Consider the following 19,723-nt stretch of genomic DNA (forward strand, 5'->3'; position numbering starts at 1 on the left):
ATGACAGAGTCATAACAGTACTTGTTGTTGAGTGACTTGAATGCATGTGTAATTTGATGGATTTTGGCACCTGACAGGCAGCTGACCTTTGCCTTCTCCTTGTCCAGCCTGATGAGGGGGACTTCTGTGTGCCTCACTATGGAGTCGCCTATGACCAAGACATAGATTTTGAGTTGTTTTGCCTTAGGGGTTTATTTGCTGAGACACTGGTGTATGTGTTATTTTGTGTAATGTTTTCTATTTGCAAAGCAGTATGGGTAAGTGGTTTACATTGGGGAGGTCTCTGATCTTTTGTTAGGCTTCTAGTAAGTACTTCCATGTATCTGGGTTTGTGTGTCATGACCTGATTTTGTGTGAGAGGTGAAGTTTGTGTGCTGACAATTTTTTTGATGTCCAGTTTGTTATGTAAGAAAGTTGATTCCAATTTCATAGTGTAATTACATTTTTCTCATAGGGTATTTGTTTGTTTTAGGAATAAGTGGTTGTCAGTATAAATGAGGCAATTACTACATTGCCTCAGGATGCCCATGTCAATCAGGCTGGCCAGTGAAATGATGGAAAACTGCCCGTCCATTATAGCAGGTTTTTACTGTATGTACTGTTAGGGAAGGGAGTGTGCTGGTTTGACCAGTTTTTGTGCTAGGACTAACAAAGGTGCTTGTTTTATTGAAGGCTATGGATAATAAGTGTGGCAACACTGCTCAGTGCAACTGTAGTGCAGTAGGGAAGGTTGGGAGGCTTCCACTGACAGACTGGTTGGGAAACTGAGTTTCAAGACATTTGCATCTGTACAAGGAACCCCAACCCCTGTTGCATGGTGTGCTGCTATGCGCAAACACGACACTTAAAATACAGGTGGCATTAAAACACTTTTAAGCTAATCTACCAATAGGAAAGCACACAGTGAACCGTCCTCCAGCAATACCCAGCTCAGACAAGGCTGGATCCACACTATTTTGCCACAAGGATGCAGGGAAGCCCTTCTTAATGTAACAGGCTAGATTTAGCAAGTCTGAATCTAGTCTGTGCTGTCTAGGTATCGAAACAGTGCAAATCAAGTGCAAAGAAGTGCAAAAATAAATACATAGAGCCCCTTTGTGTGTTTCCTAGCTCAGATAGACCAGGTAAATGCCTATTGCCAGTAGATGGTTAATCCCTGTCCTCCTAATGTAAAAGCACAGTGAAGGAGTGTCTGGATTGAAATGCTACCACTAACAAACTTAAGATATTGATACAGCAGTGTGCTTTACATAGCTTATAAAAGTGATTATTCAATAAAAGTGCTTCACTTTGAATAAATGAATAATTATTCTATTGTTAAATTAGGCTGTGATTTAATTGATGTTATAACTAATTTTTACTGTGGTATATAAGAAGCAATTGGGTTAATTGCAGTTGCTATAAGCATCGATAGAGTTGTCTCGAAAGCTTTGCAAATAAAATAATTTTTTACACAGCTTTTAATTATTTAAAAAAAATGTTTTATACAGTTTTTAATTATTTACTCTAAGTTCCATTGTTTTGTTTTTCAAAGAGAAGGAAATGGGGGGGGGGGTCCTAAACAAAAGACTAGCACTGGTAGAGTTGGAACAAAAGCTGCCCTTAAAAAAAAGTAATTAGTAGTAGAGCATATAAAATTTGTATGGTAACCCATAAGAATCAATCAGAGGAGGTTAGAAAGGATTGAGAAAGAAACAATGAAGGTGTATATATATATATATATATATATATATATATATATATATATATATATATATATGCAACAAAATCTTGAAGATTTAGGATTTTTGCTTGGAAATGTTTGCATATATATTTTTATACCCCAAGTAGACTCAAGAGAATTTTTCCTTAGGTAGACAGTAAATGTTGGAGGTGTGCTGGATAGAAAGTGGTAATTCCCACCATCTGGAAAATATTCTATGTAATCCCACTTCACAAAGGAGGCAGCTCTACTGAATTCTCCAATTATAGGCCAATAGCTATACTCCCCCCACTTGCAAAGATTATGGAAAAATGTATTCATAGACAACTCATGCACCACCTAATCCAAAATCACCTTATGGCAGACACTCAGCATGGCTTCTGTCCTCATCACAGCACTACTTCAGCCCTCCTAGCCTTTACCAACACCATAAACCATAATCGCAACAATAATTATATATCCTCAGCCCTCTTCTTGGATCTTTCCAAGGCATTCGATATGGTTGATCACCAACTTTTAATCCACACCCTGCAAACATTATGTCTAGATACTAGAACTCTTCAATGGTTTCAGTCCTACCTGAATGGTTGACAGCAGGCTGTCCTCTGGCAGAACAAACTCTCTAATTTTCTACCTAACACCCTTGGAGTACCACAAAGCTCTGTATTAGGGCCCTTGCTGTTCTCCATGTTCATTAACGACCTTTATACTGTCATCCCAAAAGTCAGATGTATCCAATATGCTGATGACTCTACTCTGATTTGCTCGGCCACATCTCCAGTAGAGTTATGGTCAGCTACTCAGACCACCATTAATACAATAAAAAACTGGCTTTCTGAACATCGTCTGATCCTAAATCCCAAAAAAACTAAAATGCTGTTATTTTCACCAGCATGTAGGTCTACCGCTTTCACCTTTACCATAAATTCAAATAATGGCACAATAATCTCCCCTGACCCCTCTACAAAACTATTAGGTGTCATCATAGATAATAATCTAAAATTTGACCTACATGTTAACCAAACTATCAAAACCATCAATAAAAAACTAGGGTCACTTTACAGAATAAAAGCCTTCCTAACCCCTCCAAGTAAAATTGCCATAGCTCGCTCTCACCTTCTTTCAACCCTTCTGTATGCATCCCCTCTACTCTGGAATTTAAACAAGAGTGCCCTTAACAAACTCTCAATTTGCTACAACCACATTGCCAGGTTTGCCACTGGGCTGCCTTTTAGGACACATCATTGCATCAGTCTAAATCTGCTTGGGTGGCTTGTACTACCCAGCCTAATCCAATGTAACCAACTGATTATGGCCTATAAAATCCTCTATAATCCGGACAATACTCCTGCACTTAAAAATATTATCACCCCCTATAACAATCCTAGACCACTTTGATCCTCTAACAAACTACTCATTCAGACTAGCAAAATTAATAACACAGCTGGTGACTCTCTCTTTGCAAACTCTGTAAGTAGACCCTGGAACTCTCTTCCAGCTGATATTACCTTACTTTCTACCTTAGGTCAATTTAAAATTAGACTTGAACAACATTTGGCATTTAACTGGCTATGTCAATGTATCAAGCCTGGCTAACTCCCTCTAGAATGTGTAAAAATCTGTTAACCAGTTTACTGTGTAATTTAATTTAATCCTGACTTATACTCGGGATTAACTCTAACCTGTGGAACTTGTTTAATTTGCTTACTTATGTAATCACTGTAAATAGTCTGTTTGTAATATGTAATGCTGGTATTATGTAATGCTGTATCTGCTTACCCTTGGAGCTTTTCTCCCTGGGCCTCCACTGAAAATGGACATGCATCCAGTCGGACTATCCTGGTCAACAAATGTAAAATAAAATAAAAATAAATTAGGAACATATTTTCTGGGAGTGTAATGAGTTGGCAGACTTTAAAGATTCTCTGCAGACTACTTTGTCAGAGATACTGGGTGAGCAAATTGGTGTAACTAGGAAATGATTTTTCTGAGCTATGATACAGACTCGGAATTGCCTAGACATAGTAAGGCCTTGCTGAGTCTAATTATGGTGGCTGCCAAAAAAGCAATTACTAGAAAATGGAAATCAAAGTCTAAGCCAAGTGTATTAAATAATGAACATAGTAACAGAGATAAAACAACTGGAATTTGGATCTTTAAAAAAGGTAGGAGCAAATTACATAGGATAAAATGGGAATTGTGGGAACAATACATACAGCGGAGGTATGAGGTTTAAAAGAAGGTAGGACTTGAATGAGCTATGCAGTGTTTGACAGACAATGATTGGATAGATTATAAGTGATATGTAATGTTTGCAACTAGGATTATGTCAGTATGAGTTGTGATTTAAAATGCTTGCAGCGGGGATTATGTCAATATGGTTTGTTTTCATTTATATAAATGTGTGATTGCCTGTGTCATAAGTGATAGTTTAATAAAGTTATTTCTTGTTAAAAAAAAGGACTCGGGAGTTAGATTGTTGCCTGGTTGAAAGGTAGGACTTACTAATGATCATACTCTCAAAATTCCATTCACTAAACATCATTCTATAGATCACAGCTTCTCTTTTCTTGCCTCTAAGCTGTGACAGGCATTGCCACCTGATCTTACCAAAACCAGAGACTACAGATACTTCAGATCTCAGTTCAAACAATGCCAAACTGAAATATATAAGTGCATATGTCAGAACGTAGGCCATATCTCCAAGAAGGGCGGAATCATCCCCCATCAACACTAATGTTTTCCAAGAAGGGCTGACACAGACAAATAACTGTGTCTTAAATCAGAGCTGTGGACTAAAATGAAATGCCAAGAAATGCCTAATAGTATCCTTCAAGAAGTCAGCCACCCTGGTAACTACCATGTTGACAGCACACCTGAAGTTGTCATGCAGGAGCTGAACAAGAGGGCAGTGGTTGTGTTAAATAAAGCTTTCACTTTGCAGAGCGCAAACTGAGTACTATATGCATTTCTTGAGGATGTACAAGGAAAAGGATATCAGGCTGCTGGAAGGAGTCCAACAAAACACAACCAAAAAGATGAGTGGGATTGAGGGGAAAGGATATAATAAGATGCTTAAGGAGGTAGAGATTTTCTAACTAGAAACCAGACTAGACAAGAAACAGGAGAGACATATCAGAGTTTAAAGGGGTTATCTTGAAGGAGAAGGACATGGGGAGAAGGGTGCACAGGCAGCAGATAGCATAGCATACTCCCTGGATCTACAGAAGTACTTCACAGAGAGGATAGTAGACTCCAGTGAAGGGACTGCTTTAATAAGGAGTAATCCAAAAGAATTATAGAAGCATTCAAAAAGCTATGTGACAGATGGAGAAAAGGAAGGTGAAGGAAACGTTGGAATCTGAGACGGAGCTGCTTCATCTAGCACTCAGAGCCCATTTCTGATGTAGAGCATCACCCAGGGCCAGCCTTAGCTGAAATGGCTCCCTATGCAAAGTAGTGCTCTGGCACTCCTTAAGCCCCAACCACAACATACTCATGAAACACCCCTATTTGAGACACACCCACAGGTAGGTCACTCCCCAAGAAAGCCATTCCGGTCATTTCCTTGAATTTAAATGCATAGGTAGAAAGATACCTTGTAATTTAGTTAACCTGCAACTACTTTAGTACGTATTTTCAACTTTAAATACCAGAGACAGATCATGGTCAAATAGGGCCCTAGGCAGGGTAATAGACCACCCCCCAGAGCAGTCCCTCCTGCGGCAACCTTGTACCCCTCCTAGCAGCAGCCCCCTCCTCAGCCATTCCGGTGTTATATTATTTGGTTATTTCTCACCAGTTAGCATGCATATGGTTCTCTTATTTGCTTCTGCGGTGATTACAGATATTGAAATAAAATAGCACAAACACAGAAAGCCATGTGCTAAACAAAGAATATAGTCTAGCAATGAAAACAGACTTAGCATGAGCAGTAAACTTATCTGCCCTTGAAACTCTCATTTATTGAAATGGCATAAAAAACCCACATTCATAGAAAATGCATCTGGCCAGTGGACAATTAAGTTTACCTTTGTGCTGTTTTCAAAACAGACTCCTTCCACACAGTTTTTTAGGGACATGTATACATGTATTTGTTCTTTGATTCACCTTATATTCCTTGCATAATACAGCACCACTTATTAGAATGTGTTTTAAATTTGTAGTTTTTAAACATTCTTTTAAGTGTAACAAAATGTATGAACCAATAACTGCCCATTTCAGAAAATTTCAACCATAAAAGGACACTCAAGACTTCTGTCCATTACAACCCACCACTATCAGTCAATAAGCACAATCTCTGCAGAAGTAAAATTCATCCGAATAATTCTACATTAAACAGATTTGTAACTAATGAAGTGGCTGTTACTGGTAAACAACTTTACGTTTCTGTTTCATCTACAAATTCGGTGCTTGCTGCTGTTGAAGAATTCATTGCCTACATTACATGAATGACTGAGAAAACGATAAGTTCATAGTTACTAGGCATCTTATAGAAAGGAGGGCACACTAAAGAATGCAGAACCCCTATCCACCCTTAAAATGCAACAAATAATCAGCAACTAGGGCATTACATACCATGCATCCATACCTCTCAACCTCTTAGCACAAGAAATCTGAACAAAGCCTAAAATAAAGGGGGGGGTAAAGGACTCCAAACAGGAGTGCATTATAAATATTGCTCTTGTAGACTTTTAAAGCTGCTAGAACAGCATTTGTCTTAGCATGACATTTTTGGAAGGAAATAAAGGCTGAAACTCAAATGTATGACATTTAATTATTTAAATCCTCAGTGATTTGCCAGCAAACCACAAATTTTATGAGGAATAGACCAAAAATATGAGGCAAAAATATATAATCAAACAGAGATGCGCCGCACCATAAACTCAGCACAGTCGGAAACGAAGGACAGATTTTTAGTAAAGTGTTCTTAAAGTTGAAGCTAGCAAAAGTCAGTATTGCTTAAATAGTAAAAAAACTTCCCTGGCACATTACAGAAACTAATGATTCATCACTAAGCAGAGATATACAAAAACAGAATGGTTATCTATCAGTACAGGTTATCCATATAAACAGGGTATAGCAAAAACAATAAAAAAATGGAAAAATCACATGTTATATACAGTGGTAAAATAGAACATTCACAGGAAGTTTCACCAGCTATGAGCATTGCGCTATGTAATCACATCAGTTTGTTTGTTTGTATGTGTCTTTCGGCTTTTCCTGGTTAGGGGTCGCCACAGCGGAACTCCAGTCCGCTAATAATTGGCAGTAGATTTTTACATGCTGGCTTGCCAGTAATCAAGCAAAAAGACGGTTATATCTGTAGACAAGTCACCCTAGCTACTTCTCAAAGCACAATAGCTAAAGCACTGTAAAATCACGGAGACTTTCCTAAATCAAGAGACCAGAATGCCTACAGTGAATGTAAACACTCCATGCAAAGTAACACAGTACCTGCAGATTCAGATAAATGAGACAGGCTGAAAGATCTAGATAAATTCTGCCGTCAAGGTAATCTTGTTAACAAACACTGAAACAGTTTGTTAATTCTGCCCTCAAGGTTATCTTGTTAACAAACACTGAAACAGTTAATCAGAGGTGTGTTGTTCCAGATTAGTTTAGGAGATGAGAGTGTAATCCTTACTGATATCCACTGTAGCCAGTGTAAAATACAAGGACTCAATCGCAAAATAGCTTAAAATGATACTTGTTACAATTTTAGCACAAAAAGGGAGAAAATTGCAGTAGTACGATGGTCACGCATCACCAAGGAACTCTGGTATCTGCTGTTATGAGGGGCCAACAAAAGTATTGAAAGAAATGGGACAGATATGTTATAGGATTTTTTCAACCGGGCACACACATACTTTCTCTCCTCTGGCATACAGAAGCCCAGTTTAAACTTCCCAGACAGACACATATTTACCTTCTTTTTAAGCCAAATGACAACACACGTACACATGGAATTACCCCCCTCATAACTGAAGTGCTAGTTTATAGGTTCATAGGTTGGTACTAGGCTGTCAGCCCTAGGGCCTACACAAGCCTAGCCAAACAATTCCCCGGATATTTTATCCCACAATATTTACTTCCCTGGACCCCTGTCTAGCAGGGCGACTGATGTGATCCCCAGGGTGAATTTCCTATCTCCCATCCAATCGTCAAGGTTCCTCTTGAAGAGGGCCAAGGAGGCGCTCTGGGTCAGGAACCTATCCCTCCCAGCATGTTTTGTTCATTGTGATGACAAGGTTTAGATCACTGGAGAGTGTGGCTCTGAGGGATTGGGATTTCTTTAAGTGGAGCATGTCCAACAGCTCAGGGTTTGACATGGCCTTGTATGTTAAGCAGAGATTGCCTCAGAGTACACGATATGCCAGAGAGTATAGCTGGGTTTTTTTAGATGGTCAGCATAGGACATCTGCTTTAGGCCTGTGATTCTTTTAGTGAGGTATTTCTGTGGCCTTTCCAGCTGTTGCAGATGTCTTGTGAGGTACATACCAAATGGGGCGTTGTACTCTATAACAGGTCTAATAAGGGATGAGTACAGTGGGACAATGACCTCCTTTTTTCTGGATGAAAAGCCCTTAGTGATGAGGTGTGCCACATAGAAGGATTTCCTGACTGTTGTGACAATGTGGTTATCGAAGGTGAGACCACTGTCCACCTGTGTCCCTAAGTCTCTTTTCACACTTTCGCATTTAGTGTGCTGCCACCTATGTGGTAATTCATGGGTACATGTTTTTAAATGCTGCCACCTATGTGGTAATTCATGGGTACATGTTTTTCCCAAAGGGGATAACTATACATTTCTTGGCATTAAGCTTGAGCCCATGGCTCTGGCACCAAGCATCTGTTTCTTTAAGGCCCTTTTGTAGAATATCCACATCATTTGCGGATTCAATAATGACTCCCAGTTTGCAGTCATCTGCAAACTTTGTTAGCCAGAGTTCCTTAGTGTTAGCCTGTACTTCAGAGAAGTTGATGCCAAACAAGAACGGTCCCAAGACTGAACACTGAGGTACTCCACTTGTCTGGAGCTGGATTTGGAGTCGGCTACTTTTACAGTCTGGAGTCTGTCAGTAAGCCAGTTGGCAACCTATCGAGTGATGTAGGGATTTATGCCCAGCTAAGTAAGTTTATCTATATACATACTGCATCTCTATCTTGAAACACATCAGTACACTGCAAGACTCAGATGCGATCCTCTCGATACAATGCACACAATATCACCTTTAAGTAAAATGGTGGGGGAGATGGTAATTGTGAAGAATACAGGACCATGTGCACTGCACATTATGAATACAGTATCTGTATATGACAGATGTGTCAACATTATATGCAATTTTTACTTTCTGTAAGGCCATTATAAGTTGGGGTAGCACCCCATCATCTTCTGCCTGATTCTCAAGAAACAAGTCTAGAGGACCCCATTACCAAAAAATAAAATAACAGTTTGCCTCACAAGTACCATAAAACATTTCTATAAATAATGTTGCTGTAAAATACAGTTTCTTGACAGACTGTGAAAAAGCAATTAAGTCACTAGCATAAAGTTTATCTTCACTAAGGTGGCAGCAAGTTGATCGTTACTGACAATCATAAGGGAATCTCAAATTATAGATATACTGCGTGCACACACTCTAATCTGGTCAAAGTCTTTGTCAAATTATGCCTTTTTGTAACCTCCTGGACTGCACTGGTTGGAAGCCATTATTGCTCTAGCCTATCGGTTTTGTTGCATTTCCTTTATTAACTCTAACTGGAAAGTGAGTGAAAACAAAACATGGAGTCCAACTCACATTCAGTTAAGATAAACACTTTCTGACCCAAGGTGTATCATTGCAGAGCAATGACAAGGTAAAACATCCAAGAGACGATGAATGGATATGAAGAATCATAGCTCTCAACTAATTAGGGATATATCCTGAAGTGATTAGAGATACTACGAAAATACTAATACTACTGAGACAGTGACTGACTAAATAGAGACTGTGAACTGATATACAATTTTTGAAGTAAAAAAAAAAAAGTCTATAACTCTTACTACTGCCATTAATTGCAATTCAATCACTACCTTTTCTCCAAAAGTCACCAGTTTTAGGTGGGATTAAGAGAGGCAAAGCTAAAGTACAGGTAAAAATCAAAGATAGTTGAGAAGTACGTGAAAAATACGGTTTACAAGTGTGTTGCCATGCAAGCAAGTCCCTTTTTTCTTCTGCACATCCCTCAAACAGTGCAGGTTTACTCAACCTAAAGTATGAATGTCCTGTGTTGTAAGCAACTTGTGTAAAGGAGACACTGCTGCATATATAAATATTTTATTGTAGTATATGGGTGGGGCGGAGAATCAGAGGAAAATGATGGGCAAGGGAGACTGATGGAGGCAGGAGTTGGACACAGTGCACTTTTGTAGCACAAAGTAGAAGTTTCTGACTACACTCCTAATGGAGGCTTTCACAAAACAGTCCCTTAACACTTCACGCTGTGCACGAGACTGTCAGATTATATTCACAACACTAAATATTTCCTTATTAAGCCAAGGGAACCACGAGTGGCCCCAATCATAAAGCTTCAAATAAAAACAAACAAACAAAAAAAAAAACTCCAGACTACTTTTCCAGCCTTTGAATGATACCATGGCCAAAGCCAAAACAATGACCTGAATCCCGAAGTAACTCTAACACATATCAGTACCCGAAATGGATTTACCTGTACTTCTCTGTTTTTCACCACTTCTTATTTAACATTTACAGTCTAACGTACCAAACCAGTCACCTTCCGACTGGCCGTTACAGCTGTTCAAGTCTCCAGCTGTAGTTAATTTCCGCGTGCAACTTGGAACATCTTTACATCCATGTCGGCGTGTACGTGATGCATGTACATTCCTCCTTAAAGGAGAAGACTTCACTACCGTGGAATGAAGATTTTTTTTTTTTTGTTTTCCTTCTGGTCAACCTGCAGGTATAGAAGTGGGAGGGCTCTTGCTCTTCCCCCTCACACTATGATTCTGGCGCCCTATTGCTTACGTATTTATTTTAATTAATTTACTGTTCATATTATGGGTTCGCACGCATAATAAGAAAAGTAAGTTAATTAAAATAAATAAACGGAAATTGTGCCCTTTAGGAGGCTGGCATGTACGGCGCTCTAGGTGGTTGCCTAGTTTGCCTATGCCTAAGGCCGGCCGTGGCATCACCCCCTCGGCTCTTTAAAGTGAAGAGCAAAAAAAAAAAAAAAAAACAAACTTTTTACTCGATCCACACTCTCTCAAATCTTCAAGCAAAGGCCAAAAAAAAAAAAGAAGCGTTTAGGAGTGCATTTCTTGATCCACCCCCCCCCCCCCCCAACACTTTACATCTGGGGCAGCTATCCCTTTCATCCCACCCTTGCTATGCTACTGGTTGGAATGACTGGAATGCAAAATATTACAATAACTTAAGGGCCAGATTGTCATCAAACTGATGTAATACAAACCTATCTGGGAGGTTTATAAAACTACAGATTGTATTGGCTGCTGTTTGCAGCACTTAGACTGAGGGAGATAAAGGGAGGGTGATACTGTTGCTTAGATAATAATGTATTCTTTTCTGTGGCATTCCTTGTTTCAGATGTTACTGTCCCTAGTAAGATGCTGAACCTATGGAAGTTGTTTTTATTGTCTGGTATATATATTAGGAAATGGAAAGTAGGTAGCAAAATATCCACATTAAGAGATGTGAACAAGTGGCTGAATAAATAGGGCACAAGAGTGCTTGCATGCTGGCCTGGAAAACTTTGCAGTGGGGCTCACAGAGCATGCACTCATTGTGTTTTGTTGATATTTACTGAAACAAATATGCATAGTAAACAAAAATTCTGCATGACTAAATGTTCATTACTGAAATACTTCTGTTTTTTAAAGATAAATGCCAGATGCAAAAATAAATAATGTAAAGCAAGAATAAGCAGAGTGGTATGTACATCTGTCTTTTGTTGAGGATTTTTCTTTACAGGAAAATAAATTGCTTTAGGATAGTATTTAAAGAAGTAGATGTACTTCTTGCAACTGTGATTTGTCTTATTCCCGCAAATGTGCTAGTCTGAACCACAAACCACTAAGATAGTTTACTTCTTGTTTTTTCCTGCTGTGCTTCTGTCCATTTTTTGTACACATAAAAAGCATTCTTTCATGTTTTAATGATTCTTTTTTTTTATCTTTTCCCTGCCAGCTTTTGGAAATGCCAAAACCGTGAGGAATGATAACTCATCCAGATTTGTAAGTAGTAATATCATTTTAGGTTATTGAGAAACTTTGTTGTTCCCATGGACAGTTTTTCAATGTGTTGAGCTCATGTTACTCATAATAGAGATGTACTTCAGTTCCAAATTCATTACATCATCTTGGTTCTTAGCACAACAACTAGACAGATACAGTGTTCATTTACAACAATATTTCCTTTTGTTATAGAACTAGTCATACAGTGAGACTTGTTTGCAAATCATATGCCACTCATTGTAGCAGCTGCCACTCATTGTAGCAGCTGTCTGCTGTGCTGTTACCCACAGCTTCTGCTCTTCGTTGCTTCTTGTTGTCCTGTTGAATATCAAAAGCAGTTAAAATCATTACAAGTTAACTATTAAAATACAAAATATTGCATAGTTATTGAAATAAAGGTGTATAAATGTACACTTGCTTAGACATGTGTTCAATAAATCTTACTTGATTTCCTATCCGTTAAACATAACTTAAAGAAACCTCAAGGTCAGTAATACTCTGGAACAAATTTTTTAATTCTATTTTGAGAATGACTTATACTGGATTGTTTTAATGTCAACACTTTTTTTTTATTTTAAACATAAAATTTCAGATATTATGCAATCCTTATGCATTTTTTTGTTATTCTTTCCTAGAGGCTGGCTAGTTCATACCAACCAACATTTAAGTTTGCATTTTATTCTTATTTAAGATCTTGACTTGACCCAAAAGTTAGGGATTACTGTCCCAGTGCCATTTAATTAAAAAAGCAGCCATTTATAGCACTCTTAAAAGAAAAATACATTGACTTCTGTTATTTTTCATAGCCATTAGTGGTTTAGTCAGTCCTGTCTGAATCCATTTTCCTTGTACTGCTGTTGCTCTTGCCAGTCCCTCCCAAGAACTTTAGAGCCAGTATGTTTTCTATGGATTGGTATTCTATATTTTTGTCTCTCTCTGCATTCATCAGTTGTAATAAGAACATCCATTTGCTCAACATACATACTTTTTCTTGTGTTATTGTGTTCAATTCAATACCTTTCAGATTTTTCATAATGTCTTGTTTATCCTTGATGATAGGTGGGCTTCCTGATTTCCATCTTTGTGTTATTGATTTTTTTAGCCATTAACATTTTAATTCAAGTTGGATCTTTTACTGCTATAGACTGTTTCAGGGTCCCCTCCCATCATAACAAAAATTTTTCTTGCATTAAGATAAACACATCACCTAACTGTTTTTTACATAACTCATTACAAACAAGAACTTCAGAGTATAACTTTGGACAAGACCAAAAGGTATATCCCGATCAACTGTCGCCTCTAACCTACATCTCCAGCATCTGTTATCTTCCTCTGAGAACATGTTTTTTATTATTTCTGGATTGTGGAAGTACTTGCAAAAACTTTTTTCTTACATGGATCCTAAATCTCTTGGATTTGGTGATGTATTTTGAGATGTGACATATCTTACTGTATTCACTTCTGTATCTCCTACCTAGCCTTGTCTCCCATTCTGCCTTTAACTTCTCCCCTTTATTTTAGCAAGTAAGTGATTTATAAAGCATGATTGTTTCTTATAGAGTGCCTTAGGTGTCATGTACTCAATAAGAAATCTGGCAAGCTCTGATTTCGTTATAGGTTCATAGGTTCATACTAGGCTATCTGCCCTAGGGCATTTATAAGTCTAGCCAGAATGTGTTTGGCTTTCGCCACCCATTTTAAATTTATTTTGCTATGCCCTTTTTCGAGGTTATAGGTTCATAGGTTCATACTAGGCTATCTGCCCTAGGGCACACTACTCTCTTTCAGTTTCATTGAATTTATTTAGTAATCACCGAAAGGGTTGAAGTCACCTTGTTGTAATCCAAACCTTTCTGTCACTACCTCCTAGTTAATTTTTCTTTCTCCATTTCTGAAATTTTCCCAGAATTTCTGTTTTTCTAGGCCATGCCCTAGCCACATCCTCTGTTTGACTCCTAATGTCAGAAAGCCCTATAGGGAAAGTTTCTGTTTTCTATGGTTTTGTTTGCCATGCCATTGTAAATGGTTGAATAATCTTATATAAGTATATTTGGATACCACTTTCCAAGTTCATCCTCTGAATTTATGACCGTATCTCTAGTCTGTGGATTTCCTGTCAACTTCAGGTGCTTTCACCTGTCGATTTTCTGTGTCAAAATCAGGTGCCTCCACTTTGCTTTACACTGTTGTGCTTACGTTAAGTACGCTAATCTTAGCTGAATTGCTTTGTGGTATCTGTGGAATGTAGTTGTGCAAGGAAGAGGGTCTGAAAAAGGCTGGAGGTTTGTTGATTGAGTTAAACTGGAAGGAGAACTGTATCCTTTTTACTGAACTTTAATGTCTAAAAAAGCTTGTAAGCTACTATTAATTTTATGTCTGTCCCATTTAAATGTAACATGCTGTCAAAATTCATGCAGAAACTGATGAGCTATGTCTTTGACTGTATACAGCAACGCACTGTATCTGGCTAGTATTACTTCTGTATTGTTAATGCATTACTGAAGAAGAAAGGAAAATGTAAAAGAACTGCTGAGAGAACTAATGTAATTAAACTGACAGACAGCATGCTTGGGGAGAACTTTAAAGCATACATCCCTACATGTCATTAATGTTTAAAAGGCCACTGAAGGGACAGAAGTAGTAACTAAGTAAAGCAGTTTTGTTCATATTAATATTTGTACAAGAATGCATTATGTAAATTGCATGTTGCATTATAAAGCAGTTCTGTATAGTTTACAGTCAGATGTATTTTAAATGTTAGGTTGACAGTTTTATCAGTGACTGACATATATGCATGCTAGTGATATTATCATAATAAAAGTATGTTTTTCTTAATTATAATGTATCCAGGTTTCAGACTGTAATAAGATAAGAAAAGTTGGAAATAAACTACAATTAACAATCCGTTGTATGGCAGAATGACATATCTCCCTAACTACCTGTCTCCATAGGGGTTCCCCAAGGATCCATCCTTGGACCCCTACTCTTCTCTGTTTTCACAAATAATCTAGTCTCTGCCACCACACATGGCACACTCATACAATACGCAGATGACTCGACCATCATCTGCTCAGCCCAGTCCCTTCCCAAACTGCAAAAAGTCACACAGGAAGCCTTTTCCTCTGTTGAAACTTGGTTATCCGATGCCCAATTAATACTCAACCCAAACAAAACTAAACTACTCATCTTCCAACCCACCAAACATACTCAAAGCAACTCTCACTTTAACATCACAGCAAAAGACAACACCACTATATACCCAACTGAACACACCAAATTGCTAGAAGTGGAAATAGACAATAAACTAAAATTTGACATTCACATATCCATGACCATAAAACAAGTCCACAAAAAACTAGGAGCATTATACAGAAATAAGCATCTTCTCACCAAAGCAGCAAAGATTTCAATAGCAAATTCTCACCTTATCTCCACCCTACTTTATGCCTCTCCAATATATACCAACCTAAGGCAATGCGATCTAAACAAGCTAGAGACCTGCTACAACAAAATTGCCAAATTCGCCACAGGGGCATCCTACCGTAGTCACCACTGTCTCTCACTTACTGAACTGGGCTGGCTTGAACTCCCTCACCTCCTTCAATGGTATCAACTCTCACTCGCCCACAAACTAGTAAACCATCCACTAAATGTCCCATCCCTCCAGAATGTACTCTAACCCTTTCGCACCAACAGACCACTAAGATCCAGAAACAAAAATCACTTGCAGATCACTAAAGCCAATAACTCTGCTGGTGAAGCACTATTCTCTTGCACCATAGCCAAATTATGGAACTCCCTCCCACCCACAATTACCTCCGTACCATCATGCACCCACTTCAAAACTTTACTAAAAGCGCACCTAAAAACATGCTGGCTATGCCCTTGCAACTCCCACTCTAATATCACCCACCCCATCCAACCACTACCTTTCTTTTCACTCCACTAACTACCTTGATTATAGCAAGCTCAGCTGCTCATAAGCCTAGTACTTATACAGCAGGAACTTCTTATTTTAACATTTGTTAATGTCTGTTATGTACTTCACAGATAAAGATTCTAGTTGTCTACTGATGTACTATGTTCTTCATCTGTAAATATGTTGTAAGTAATTGTTATGTAAATTGTTAATCGCTATGTAATCCAATGTAACTACTGTCTTGTTTATTTTAACTGTGGAGCTTTTCTCTTCAGGCCTCCACTGAAAATGGACCTATGTTCAGTCGGACACTCCCGGTCAACAAATATAAATAAATTAATTAATATAATGCTGTGATGTTAGGGTGATGAGTGAATGTAAAAGTTTATTGAACATATTAAAAGTAGAATTAAAATATAATGTCCAATGTTTTGCAGAGGTGAATGGGTAGACTAAAAGGCTAAGCTATAGACAAGTTTTTTTAAACAAATAGGCCCAAACAACAAGAAAAAAACTGTGGTAGATCTTTCTTGCATTTGCAAAGTTATTTGCTGTTTGTTTTTTTGATTACTACTTGATTTTAGCTGGATACAAGGCACAAACAGGTGCAAGCAGGTAATCATGAGAGGTTTGACCACTGTGCTCTGAGTGAAATCTACAGGGTCTCTTTCCTGCATTTACAAGGTTACTAGCTGTTTTGTTTTTGTTAGCAAATGCTTTTTGTTGGAAGATAAGGAGCTTTCATGTTTAAGCAATTAATCACAAAATGTCTGAGCAGTGTGATCTGAGTGAAAACTACAGGGTTCAATGTATAACTTTTAAAGGGAAACTGGAAAGCAGTTCATTGAAAATAAATGAAGTTTGAAACTGTAGGAAGTGAATATACAAGTTGTTGCTTCCTAGGCATCCTTAGTACTTTTATGTCAGGCTTGCTAGTACATTTTTTATTAAAGCTAAAAGTTAGTTTAGTGAAAGCATGCAAGTTGTTTTCTACATTTGGAAGAGTAATAGAGGTAAAATAAGAACATATAACAAACTGTGTAAGTGGGAATACATTATGCTTCTCATGTTGATCACTGCTACAGTAGTCTAAGCTATATCCTGTATAGGCTGTAACAGCTGGCCAGCTTCCAAAGCTTCAGGACACCTTTCATGTGCCCAAACCATTAATTAGTTTGCTAATTTGACAAAAAAGACAGGCTTTAGGCACCAAGCCCCAAGAGCTTTCCTGACAAGAAGAAAAGCACTCCAATACAGGCATTTAGTGATTGCTGGATGGCTAATGCTGTCCCATTGCTGGGCAAATAAGTAATTGTGAACAAGAGCATACTTTTTACTTTTGTGGTAAAAAGTTATTTAAAATACATTTTCTGTTGATGAAACCATGTTTATTTTACTTTTTGGGCAGGGAAATTGTTTAAAGTGCTTTCTACTGCCTTTTTGTGAGAACACATTACTTTCTTATAGGTTCATAGGGAAGTACTGGGCTAGCTGCCTAGCTACTTTCCCTTTTTTGTGCTCGAAGTAACATATCTAATTTGGTTATAGATTGGCCTTACCCATCCCCTGGTTGATAATTATATATTACCCCTAATGAGAATAACTAGTATCATATCTTTGATAATTTGAGGAGACCCATGCATGGGACAAAGCATTTAGGAGCTGCCTCTATGCATTAGTAGTACATGGGGCATTCCTGGGGTAAATTCTGTTTCTCTTACGTAGATCTAAGTTTGGCCTGAAAATGGACAGGGGTGAACTTTGTTTTATGTGGATGGGGAGTATGTTCCAGAGCAGCAATATCCTCTGTGAAATATACTTGCCCCTCCAAAACCGTTCTATTGATGTTGCAGAAGAGGTTTATATCCCTAATCTTCTACTTTCCTGTTTTACTGACTATTGCTGCAAAGCTTCCCCTGAAAACGAGCACCATTTCTGGCTTGACCATGAAGCAAAGTACACATTTCTTGGTTGGACCTTCTTTCAGCCACAAAAAAAAAAAAAAAAAAAACAAGAAAGAAAGGTAATTTAGCCTTTGCCACCATAGCTGCAGATAGCTGACTCTGCTGTGGCAAAGGTTGATTCCTCAGACCACTCATCTTTAACTTTATACCTCTCTGATGTTTTCCATACAGCCACCATGGACTAGGGGTCAGCCATATCCTCTGCAGGTGTTGGGGTGCCATCTGCGAGCAAGAAAGAACCACTTTTGCAATTGTTTAAAGGATGGGCAGGGAATGTGCCCCTGTTTACCCAAAGTGATGTGCGATCACTGAGGAAGCTACTGCTGGCAATACTGGTTCTGTTTTCACTGACCTTGTCAAAAAAGAGAGAAAACTAAACATTTACCTTCTTGTGTGCCAGTTTCTCTGGATAGGAATCATTTATTGGGCTTGGTTCAGGGTTTTGGGCAAGCTGTTGCCCTTTCTTGTTAGTTTCTGGTAAAGGAAAAGGGGATTCCTCTTTTCCTGAATAGGTTCAAACTTTTGGAATCTGTAGGGGAATATGAAGGGACAAATGCAGTCTTTCCTTCTCAGGTTTCTGATCCAGATTCTGAGGAGACTGGTGCATGAAAGTCCCTGTCAGAGATAATGTTTCTTTTTCGAGATAGAACCATTTTTTTTTTCATTCGGAGAACACTGAGGTGTCTTAGTCCCTTAGAAAATATCATGATTTGCTACAGCTGGAATTTCCTGAATCCTCACCCATCCCCCAATGCTGTCAGCATTGGAGGGTGTTTGTTAGAGCTTATGATTCTCTAATAGCCAACCTGTTACCCCGTGAGAAAGCAGACCGAATGAACAAAGTTCCTCAGTCTTTGAAGTTTTTATACACTAGTCCCAGACCTGATGTAGCAGCTATAGCTTTAGTTACTCCATCCAGCTGCTATCAAACATTTTCTTAATTATAATCCTCCTTTTGAAAAGGATGGTAAAGGTCTTGGAAAGTCTGGATAAAAAGTGTATGCTTCTGTAACACTGATTTTTAGACTTTTGAATTGTCAGTCTTATGTTGAAGTTTATACTGACTGATTGTAGAGGTATGAAGAATGTTTTGGCTGCAATTTACTCTTGTAAGGAAGAAAAATCTTGTCTATGTAGTTCAGCTTCAGTTAATTCTCAGGTCACTACTCATTGCTTAAAGTATGTGTTATGACTCAGTGTATACCGTTTCCAGGGCTGTTGCCACTGGTACTGTTTTGAGGTGGTTTGCCTGGCACTGTTCTCAGAACCTCCCAGAAGATGTCAAAAATTAAATTTTGAATTCCCCTTTGGGTATAAATTTAGTTTTTGGACCCTCTACTGTAGAGGTTGTCAAAACGTGAGATGAAAGGGGTAAGCTGATTCTTGGAATCTCTGAGATTTTTCCACCCTCTTTCTCTAAATTTTCCAAAGTATTTTCTACTCCCTTGTCCAATTTTTGGCAGAAAATAAATAGTGTCAGCAGAATGTTGGTAAGTAGACATTTAAAAAGCAATGGCAAAGAGGTTCCAAAAAGGAGACAGGAACCCACCAGAACAAAAGACAGTCAAACACATCAGAATGACTGTGTAAGGTACCTTGTTCCTCCCTCCAGCTATGGCAGTCTCTTAACCCTTCCACAATGTCTGAATCTCCATTTCTTTCCTTAGCAGCAGTTTGTATCAGACAAATGGATTCTTAATGTGATCTGTCTAGGATATAAATGCATTGTGAGAAAATTCCTGTGGTCCAAGGGATCATCTGTCAGACCAAACCCTTCTGTTTGCCTGTAGTACATCATAAGTTGTTTCAGGAGGCAATAGAAGCTGTTCCTGCTCTCCAGTTAGGGAAAGGATTTTCCTCAAGAATGTTTAGTGCCAAAG

The 19,723-nt window shown here is 38.4% G+C and overlaps 1 protein-coding gene across 4 annotated transcripts in view; it reads left to right on the plus strand.

The window, feature by feature from the left end:
• Positions 1–19,723, plus strand: part of MYO1B (myosin IB) — a 2,891,345-nt gene that overhangs the window by 1,106,792 nt on the left and 1,764,830 nt on the right. For all 4 annotated transcript variants that reach the window (XM_044075201.1, XM_044075202.1, XM_044075203.1 and 1 more), the window contains exon 6: positions 11,914–11,960. In XM_044075201.1, coding sequence (XP_043931136.1) covers positions 11,914–11,960 — 47 coding nt within the window. The remainder of the gene's footprint in view (positions 1–11,913; positions 11,961–19,723) is intronic.

The sequence above is a fragment of the Protopterus annectens genome, chromosome 6.part0 (genome assembly GCF_019279795.1).
Source record: "Protopterus annectens isolate FY-2018-M chromosome 6.part0, PAN1.0, whole genome shotgun sequence".
Taxonomy (NCBI): domain Eukaryota; kingdom Metazoa; phylum Chordata; order Ceratodontiformes; family Protopteridae; genus Protopterus; species Protopterus annectens.